This window comes from Lactuca saligna, chromosome 5, assembly GCF_052625555.1.
Source record: "Lactuca saligna cultivar CGN05327 chromosome 5, ASM5262555v1, whole genome shotgun sequence".
Taxonomy (NCBI): domain Eukaryota; kingdom Viridiplantae; phylum Streptophyta; class Magnoliopsida; order Asterales; family Asteraceae; genus Lactuca; species Lactuca saligna.
Genome location: NC_136421.1, coordinates 266638425 through 266648126, shown reverse-complemented (window position 1 = coordinate 266648126; position 9702 = coordinate 266638425). Strand labels below are relative to the sequence as shown.

Genomic DNA, 9702 nt, shown 5'->3' with positions numbered 1-9702 from the left:
TATATATATATATATATATATATATATATATATATAAATTATAGTTTTTCAAACATAACAATTTAAAAAAACTTAAAAAATAAACTAATTCATCAGTTAACTTAGCTGTATCGTACAAAAAAAACAACCTTTTAACATATAAATTTTACATATATAAATTTTACATCTATAAAACTCACTCTTATTTTTTCAAAAATAGGATTAAACCTACAAAACGGTGCAAACTATAAGGAAAAAACTGTAATTTCCCCTAAATAAAAAAGATGCTCTCGTATCCCTTTCTTATCTCCATCGACCACCCACACCCAACAGAGACCCAACAGAGAGATAGAGGGACCGTGACAGGGACTCAACTGTTGCGCATAATCTCTTTTTATTCTTATTCTCCCCGTCCTTCCCCACCTATAATAAATACTTCGCATCCCTCTTCGTTACGAACGCCCAAACCCCTGTTCATCAGTAGGGTTTTCTGCTCGGCCATCATTGAAATACAAACCACTCTTCCAACAACATTATACAAATTCATACATATTCCACATACCAAATGGATGCTTATGCGTTGCATCTAGCTATGGCGGCACTATTCGGAGCCTCATTCGTCGCCGTTTCGGCGTACTACATGCAGCGGAAAACCCTAAATCAATTACTGGAGTTTGCAAAATCTGTTGAGAGGGAGAGAGAAGACGGGACTTATGATGACGATTCGCCTTTGCATTACAGGAAGTATAGTAGTGCTGAAAAGCAGCAGCAGAAGCGAAACCGTGGGGGACGGAAGAAGGGAGGAAATGATGGATATCACCGGCGGCCTTCGACTTCCTTGCCTGACGTCACTGCGATTTCAGGTGCCGGTGGTGCTGGCGATGCGGATATTATTCCACTTGGGTTGCCTAGACTCCGTACGCTTCCTGAAGGTAGGAAAATGTGCCAATATTCGCCTGATTAACAATTCTTCCTTTAATTGGAATATCATCAAGATTCAAGGGTGAACTTTGGCTTAATATAGTTGCATACTACTGTTCAAGTTGTTTAAACATTTGCCACTTAATTGCATGGTCATAATATGTAATCATCTAAGCGGATGATCCCCATGTCACCCTGTGAATTAATAAAATTATCACATATCTTCTGCATTGATGTGTATAATTAGCATATTATTCATTAATTGGAACCAAGATTGTCATAGCTACCATGTAGAATATGATGTATACTTAAAAACGAATGTTGATTTCTCTTGTTATAAAGCATTCTATAATTGTTGTAGAGAACTCAGCCGCTGGGTCAACCAAGAAAACAGGGCATCTACCTAGACCGACTTCTCCAAAGTCTCCAATTGCAAGTGCAAGTGCTCTTGAAAGTGGCGAAGGCTCTGAAGAAGATGCTGATATGACTGACAATGCTGATCTGGATACAACATACCTTCATACTAATGGAAATGCTGTAAGCTTTTGATACATTATTAGATCTATGTGTGTGTTTGTAACTGATATCCGATATCCCATCTTGTTTTGGTTGAAACACACACTTTTAACATCTGTTTGACATTTACAAACAGGCTCATGGGAGTTTACCAGAACATAATAATGAAAATGGAGAGCAATTACCCATAGTTGCATCCACCATGATCCGCTCACATAGTGTATCTGGAGACCTGCATGGTGTTCAACCAGATCCTGTAGCTGCTGATATTCTTAGAAAAGAACCAGAGCATGAAACCTTTGTAAGGCTGAGAATCAGCCCATCTGGTAATCTTCTCTCTCTCATTTTGCAATCTCATCTACACAGAAACACATACACACGAGTATATGAAAAATGAATAATCTTCATCAACTCCTCATATTGCAGAGACACCATCTTCTGATGAAGCAGAGGTTTACAGAGCATTACAAGGTTGTCTTGAAATGCGAAAGAGCTATGTGTTTAGAGAAAGCATTGCTCCATGGGAGAAACAAGTTATATCTGATCCTAGTACTCCAAAGCGTAATCCAAATCCTTTCGAGTATACCCCCGAGACAAAATCTGATGTAGGTTTGAAGTTTCTGACACAAGTTTGTACTTGATGCTTATTTTCTTGAATCTTGACTTGATATTCAATTGCTTGCAGCATTATTTTCAAATGGAAGATGGTGTGGTTCATGTTTATGCAGATAAAGATTGTAAGATATCATGATTCTTGATGTTGGTGGTGGTTTTGTCTTTAGTTTTGAGTTTTGAGTGTAATTGTTTTCCTTTTCAGCAAAAGAGAAGCTTTTTCCAGTTGCTGATGCAACTACATTTTTCACTGACCTTCATCACATCCTTAAGATATTAGCAGCTGGGAATGCAAGAACAGTATGTCATCATCGCCTTGGTCTTCTAGAACAGGTAGACACTCTTGGGTTTAGTTTCTTTACTTAATAAAATTTCTCCAAGTTTCTGTTTTTGATAAGTTTTAATTGAATTTGTGACATGGTACAAATATCCATCAAGAAATTCAACCTTCATTTGATGCTAAATGCGGATAAAGAATTCCTAGCTCAGAAAAGCGCACCACATCGCGACTTTTATAATGTACGTAAAGTTGACACTCATGTTCATCACTCTGCATGCATGAATCAAAAGCATCTGTTGAGGTTCATAAAGTCAAAGTTAAGAAAGGAACCAGATGAGGTAATGCTTCATATTTGTTTCTTGCTCATTTAAAAATGTGTTTCTCTTTTGCATGAATCAAAGTTTCTTTTTCTTTTTCCTGTTTCAGGTTGTAATATTTCGTGATGGGACATATCTGACCTTAAAAGAGGTTTTTGAGAGCTTGGATTTAACTGGGTAACTTTACTATCTGTAGAACAATTGTATCTTCTTGTGTGAATGTTTTTTTCTGATCATAAGTCTTCAATGCAGATATGACTTGAATGTTGATCTATTAGATGTGCATGCAGACAAGAGCACATTCCATCGTTTTGATAAATTCAATCTGAAATATAACCCCTGTGGACAAAGTAGGCTTCGGGAGATTTTCTTGAAACAGGACAATCTAATTCAGGGTAAGTTTCACATATTAATGGGGTGTAAAGTGTAAACTCAAAACAACTTATAAAATAAAACTCGTGATTACTACTTTTTCAGGTCGTTTCCTTGCTGAGGTAACAAGCCAAGTGTTTGCAGATCTTGAAGCGAGTAAATATCAAGTGAGTTTTGATTTTTGAAAGCCATGTTATGTATTCCCTTTATCTGTTTTGATTCATGTATGACACTTACACTTGAAGCTTTTTTCCTTTCGATAGATGGCTGAATACAGAATATCAATATATGGAAGAAAACAAAGTGAGTGGGACAATTTGGCAAGTTGGATTGTAAACAATGAATTATACAGTGAGAATGTTGTCTGGTTGATTCAGGTGCTCTCTTACTACAATACAATGATACATATCCTAATTTTCTTTGGTTAAAAGGCACCAAATCTTTATACTTTAATATCAACTAACATTATAATTTATATGTTGTTCAGCTACCCCGGCTTTACAACATATACAAAGAAATGGGTATTGTGACATCATTTCAGACAATTCTGGATAATGTCTTCCTTCCACTCTTTGAGGTTACAATCGATCCAGATTCACATCCCCAGTTGCATGTATTCTTGAAACAGGTAACACCACTCAAACTTTAATTTATTTTTATTTAATGTAATGATCTTATAAATAATACAATACAGGTGGTGGGATTGGATTTGGTGGATGATGAGAGCAAGCCTGAAAGACGCCCTACAAAACACATGCCAACACCTTCCCAATGGACAAACATCTTCAATCCTGCATTCTCATACTATGTCTACTATTGTTATGCCAATCTTTATACCCTTAATAAGCTTCGTGAATCAAAGGGCATGACAACTATTAGATTCCGTCCTCATTGTGGGGAGGTATGTGTGAAAAAGACGTAAATACCCTTATCTTAATTGGAAATAAACATTGTTGTATGTATGTTTGTGATCAGGCGGGTGACATTGACCACTTAGCTGCTTCATTTCTTACAACTCACAACATTGCACATGGAATTAATCTCAGAAAATCTCCTGTCCTTCAGTATCTATACTACCTTGCTCAGGTAACAACTAACAAATCCCTTTTTCCTGTTTTCAATTCTTATTGATTGATCTGATGAATAAAATTGTTATTATTATTATTTGGTCAGATTGGGCTTGCAATGTCGCCTTTAAGCAACAACTCGTTATTTCTGGATTACCATCGGAATCCTTTTCCGATGTTTTTTCTACGTGGGCTTAATGTTTCCCTATCTACCGATGATCCTTTACAAATCCATCTCACAAAGGAGCCCTTGGTGGAGGAATACAGTATTGCTGCTTCTGTAAGCATTCCTATTCCTATTCCTATTTGCAATATGTGATGTGAATATACTATATATGATTGTCATTCTGGGAATTCAATATATCTTTTTTACAGGTCTGGAAGTTGAGTTCATGTGATCTTTGTGAGATAGCACGTAATTCCGTTTACCAATCAGGTTTCTCCCATGTTCTCAAGGTAAAAAAAAAAACTGTTTCAAGCTTATAAATAATTAGCAACTTAGTAGGTTGGTTGGTGTTATGTGAAAGTGAAAGGGGTAAGTAAAATTTGAAAGTGATTTGTGTTTTTTTAGTCTCATTGGATTGGGCAAGAGTACTACAAGAGAGGGCCAGATGGAAATGATATTCACAAGACAAATGTACCACACATCCGACTTGAATTCCGAGATGTGGTTTGTATTTCTATTTTATTGAAAAGTGTATCAGTATGAATTTAAGCACCAAAAATAATGCATTTTGTTTATGATAATTTTGGTGATGCAATGCATATGCAGATATGGAGAGAGGAGATGCAACAGGTTTATTTGGGGAAGGCCAGTTTCCCTGCATACATTGAGACCTAACCTACCCACCCCACCCTCTCTTGTTCATACAATCTTGCCCTAAACTGAAGGTAAATTTCTTTTACATTTGTTTCGTTTGAAAAGGCAGCAAGAATAATAAATGTTTTTTTTTTTAATAAATGTAAATCTCTCCAGTCTCCAGTTCCTGTTGATGGCGTGTGGTTGGGAGCAGACAAGAGGCTTTTGCTTGGTAAAGCCAAGAATTTTCATGAAAAGCTTCTGAATAATTGAGCAAAAATAATTATTATATAGCGGTAGGTTTTTTAGTATCTTTAACATAAGATATGTGAACACCAAGGAATACTTGAATAAAAGTATTTATCATTGTATTATTTATTCGTTTAGTATGGCTGTAATCATTCTTCTTTTATATGGCTCAGTGTGTACGTATCAACAACTATCAAGTATCAACCCAACTCATCCAAAATTATCAAATGGAATGGAAATTTCCTAAAAAATGTAAAAGATGTACATTTACTTGATTGAAATTGAACCCATACAACATCAATGATCAAACACAGTTTTACCAACACCTACTTAAATCTTTCACAAAATACTTGTAAAAATGTATGTTTCAACCTGTCATCATCACATCATCTGTGCTACAAAGACGCAAGAAATATTTGATTCCAGGTATCTGGAACTCCTGGCAAACACCAGTGTATGCAATCCGCAAATTTCATTGGATCAGCTTTTTGCTCATCAGTCAACAATCTACCTAGCATTTCCGTGTATACAGACGAATGGGCATCTACTCTATATTCTGATAACTGTGTTATGTTGACCACAGTAACTGGAACTTTCATTTTTCCAATCACGCTACGTACCACACTCATGATTCTTTTATCAGATCCTGTTCCCCAATGGCCTTTTTTCATTATCGGTTTCGTTTCATTGTAGCATTTCATCCCTCCCTTGTTGTTCCAATCCGCACTCCTACATCAATAATCAATTCAAGCTACTCGTAATATTGATTCATATTAAAAGCCTCCTTGTATAAAAAAATGGAAGACCTTACCTTTGATGAGTTGGGGACATGGTGGTGAAAAAAACACGGGTTTTGTTCTGATCGATGTTCGAATCAATCCAATTTGCCCATGTCTTCAAAGCTATTCTATAGGAAACCGATGCATCTAATTCTTCGTATCCATCTTCCCCATTTGCAAATGAACCCCATCTTTATTTGTGTAAAAAAACCAAAATGTCATCATACTAGCTAAACAAAAAAGAAAAAGAAAAAAGAGGCTTGGGGTAAAATAACTTACAAGGATTTGATCTTGGTACCAGTCATCCACCAAACATAAGTATTGTACACAAGAACATCAACGCCAATCCAATGTTTAGCATGTTTTTCAATGGAATCCACTCTAAGTATTCTCTTCTTCGGGTCTCCTATTATTTGTACATCTGTATTCGAGTCTATCAGATATGGCGCCCAATAGAATTCAATCGTAGCATTGTGATCCTGTTCAAATCTCAACCAACCTTATTTTTGTCACTCATCAAACACCATTTTTATTTTTTTAACTATAAATAATTCATTTCCACATTACCTTTATTGTGAAAACCGAATGAACACGACCTCTTCGCATTGATTTCTGATCTTTCGGTATAAGAAACTCCACCAAACAAACAAAAGATTGCCATTGCCCTCTTTGTAACGAGTCTCCTACAAACATGACCCTCTTCCCCCTTATCTTCTCAAGTGCTAATTTTGCATCAAACCTGAATCAAGTAAACTCATTAACTAGTTATAAACTTGTTGCCCAAAATGGTTGGATTAATTATAGAAAAAAATTCACCTTGGAAGGACACAACCATCGAGTTGCCATTCCCATCGTCGATAATCAGAATCAGGCTTTCCATTCTTAACACAAGACACTTGCCTATCGAGATACGGACAAGAAAGATCAGTGTACAAGGGTTCAAACGACTGGTTGTAGACCCATTTCCCTCTTGCAGTGTTGCATTCGCCTGCCTCAAAGATGAACCGATCATCGAGAATGGACTTGAGTCTATTCTCCTCCGTAGCGTTTCTTTCATCTGTGTCACATATAATATATATCTAACCATGATCAGTACAGTTGTGTTTGTTACACAGGACAAGACTCGAGTGAATGGAAGTGAAACTAGATTGGACAGACTTTCTAGGTCTACTTTTAATGACGTGGCCAGAGAGTATATTCATGTCTTTTGCACATACAAAAAGTCAAGAGTGAGACTCCACTACATCAGTCTCGATACATTGAATGTTAAATACAATACAATTACAGAATAAACATACCTTGTATTGAATTCTTTGTAGATTTGGAATAACCCCTTTTCGCACATGATTTGGTGTTGAAAACGGTGGTGGACGAGAGCAAGTTGATTCTCTCGGTATACAACAGAATGATGAAGGTGAATGAAAAGATCAAAGCAACAACGATAGAAAAAGAGAGCTTCCCACGAGGTGATTTTGTGATCACACCCATTGAAGAGTCTTTATTTGCTCTCTTGATGGTATGCTAACACTTGTGTGAAGTTGAATGGAAGAGCATGATTTTATGTTTTAGGCGTAATGCAAAACAAATGAGTATGAGTTGTTTGGAGTAGGAGTGAAGCTAAAGCATTGCATTTAATATCATTTCTTTGCAACGCATTTTCTTTATATCGGTTAGGGTGGCAACTACAGTTTGAAAGTTAGCCCAAAGCTGTTGCAAGGCCAATTCATTGTCCTCGAAGGTTTGATCATGTGATAGTATGAAATAAACAAGCAAATGAAATGGTTGACATTTAAGAATTAAAAAACATTTTTCATATAATTTATAAATACAACATATAGTACTCTACTTTATATACATAATTTGATTTTAATTTAATGATTTTTTATGGTTAAAAATGCAAAAAATAAGCATAATAAAAATTTCATAGTGATAAAACCCAAATAAGATTATAATGAAAATATATGTTAACATGATTTTGAAAACAAAATTATGATCAATTAAACTCGTAAAACTTGTAGAAAGGATATGTAAATAAATAATATGGTATATTGTAATTTTCATGGACAAAAACCAAATATGGCTAAAGAATAAAACTTTATAAAACGTAAGAATATCCTTTAAAGAAATATCATTTGATCCTTTCCATCAAATAAACACTTTCTTTTCATTAAAATGAAATTGATAGTTTCACTTTTTCTCCAACTGCATCGTACAAACGATACCTTAAGGTTAAAGGCTTCGTGTGATGTATCAAACCAATTAATTAGAAGCGTCGAATTACGTTTCCAATATCGCAATTAAAAGAATAAAAATATGTAATATTCCAATTTAATTCTACATGTTTTCTCTTTAACAATCACTCTACATATGTAGTATTGATTTAAATTTATAAGTTTTTGTACTATAACTTAATACTTTGCTTATTTAGCACCTAGTTAAAATATTTTTAACTGTTTCTGCAACGATATGATATAATATATGAGTAAATATACGATGTTTTTTAAATATTTGTTCAAATTACCATGTCATTATATGACATGTTTTTGGTAAATATTGTGGTTTTGATGCAGTTGATCTCACTATCAATCCGAGAGGCACTAATGATTTTTGGGATGTTGAACAGGAACCTTTTAGGCCAGTTCATTAGATTTTGGAATTGGCTTTGATATCGAGTCTCATTGCAAAGTATGTACAATAATTATTACAAATTTGATTATGTTTTATTGACTAGCTGCATAGCTGAATATTGTCGGTTGGAGCTCATGGACATAGTTTTATCAAGAACGTTGTTATCACTGATACAAAATTGTTAACAATAAAAGTAATGCAGATTAATTATGGAACTCATGGATATAGTTTTTATAAGAACATTGATATCATTGATGCAAAATTATTAAAGTAAATATGATGATTAAACAAACATATTTAATTTATGATATGTAATATTGCAACCAGAAACTTAACCAATAATCTAATTGAAAAAGCTATTACAAAAAAAAAAATTTAGGTGATTGTTCGGATTTAAGACTCGACTTCATGTTACAAGGTGAAAAAAAATTAAATTTCATTATCTTTTATTTCTAAAGACGTAATTAATTTTGAAAACACCATACAATTATGGTGACAAGTGACAACACCCATTATAATGGGTCTTTTATTCTTCCTTCATTTACAAAACTAGCATTTAATTACTTTATGTCACATCTAAATGATAATTATGTCTAATGACTTTCCAAATTTCATGTCATTTTATGTTATCCAAATCACAAACTGTTTCAAATTCTGGTTCCTCATTCCATTTGTTTTGAAAGATTTTAATTTATTAAAAAAAATATGTGAAACAAATAGACAAGTCTTTTGATTGAAAGATATTAATTTATTAAAAATGTATGAACCAAATGGACTAATTCTTTTGATCGGTAAACAACTAAACATGGTCTTGGAGATTTCAACAAAAGACAAAAGGTTATATAGCATAATAAAAAAAATAGAATATCATATATAGAGTAAATTATACTAAATGCACGAGAAGTAAATTATATGAAATGTCCCTCGTGCATGTGTTAAAAGACGCACTTAATTTTTATTTTTAAAAGTTAACTCGAACCGTCTCTTATACCGTAAAAATGATACGTTGACCAGACCTAAAAAAACTATTTTATCTTTTATCTAATTCTTTTTTGATTTATACCTAATTTTTTTTATTATTAACAAAATGTTTAAAAAAATGGGGCCCACTCTCACAATCCCTTAATCTCTACACTAATATCGGAGCAACCATCGTCGCCATCACCACTTGCATACCACTGGT

At 34.2% G+C, this 9702-nt stretch overlaps 2 protein-coding genes across 2 annotated transcripts; one reads left to right on the top strand and one right to left on the bottom strand.

The window, feature by feature from the left end:
* The first annotated feature begins 321 nt into the window (after positions 1–321).
* On the top strand, positions 322–5237 carry LOC145047717 (AMP deaminase-like). The gene is made up of 19 exons (XM_078996054.1): positions 322–911; positions 1262–1437; positions 1553–1742; positions 1843–2021; positions 2102–2153; positions 2234–2361; positions 2467–2646; positions 2735–2802; positions 2878–3020; positions 3103–3164; positions 3261–3374; positions 3485–3625; positions 3692–3898; positions 3973–4083; positions 4171–4344; positions 4440–4520; positions 4636–4734; positions 4837–4955; positions 5041–5237. Exons 1-18 carry the CDS (start codon positions 545–547, stop codon positions 4903–4905), a joined length of 2541 nt encoding a protein of 846 aa, XP_078852180.1. The 5' UTR covers positions 322–544; the 3' UTR covers positions 4906–4955; positions 5041–5237.
* A 95-nt stretch (positions 5238–5332) lies between these two features.
* On the bottom strand, positions 5333–7500 carry TBL3 (trichome birefringence-like protein (DUF828)). Its single transcript, XM_078996056.1, has 6 exons — positions 7190–7500; positions 6708–6948; positions 6459–6630; positions 6171–6370; positions 5924–6082; positions 5333–5841 (listed from the first exon to the last, which is right to left on the bottom strand). The coding sequence occupies exons 1-6, from the start codon at positions 7377–7379 to the stop codon at positions 5508–5510; spliced, it is 1296 nt and encodes a 431-aa protein (XP_078852182.1). The 5' UTR covers positions 7380–7500; the 3' UTR covers positions 5333–5507.
* Between the last annotated feature and the right edge of the window lie 2202 nt (positions 7501–9702).

What these genes read in the sequence shown, in the direction of transcription:
- TBL3 (XM_078996056.1), bottom strand. Translation starts at nt 7,379, where the DNA reads ATGGGTGTGATCACAAAATCACCTCGTGGGAAGCTCTCTTTTTCTATC. An exon ending in TACAAAGAATTCAATACAAG is followed by an intron (nt 6,949 to 7,189) that starts GTATGTTTATTC and finishes TATGTGACACAG; the next exon opens with ATGAAAGAAACGCTACGGAG. An exon ending in GATGGTTGTGTCCTTCCAAG is followed by an intron (nt 6,631 to 6,707) that starts GTGAATTTTTTT and finishes TACTTGATTCAG; the next exon opens with GTTTGATGCAAAATTAGCAC.
- LOC145047717 (XM_078996054.1), top strand. Translation starts at nt 545, where the DNA reads ATGGATGCTTATGCGTTGCATCTAGCTATGGCGGCACTATTCGGAGCC. An exon ending in CCCCCGAGACAAAATCTGAT is followed by an intron (nt 2,022 to 2,101) that starts GTAGGTTTGAAG and finishes AATTGCTTGCAG; the next exon opens with CATTATTTTCAAATGGAAGA. An exon ending in TTGAAGCGAGTAAATATCAA is followed by an intron (nt 3,165 to 3,260) that starts GTGAGTTTTGAT and finishes TCCTTTCGATAG; the next exon opens with ATGGCTGAATACAGAATATC.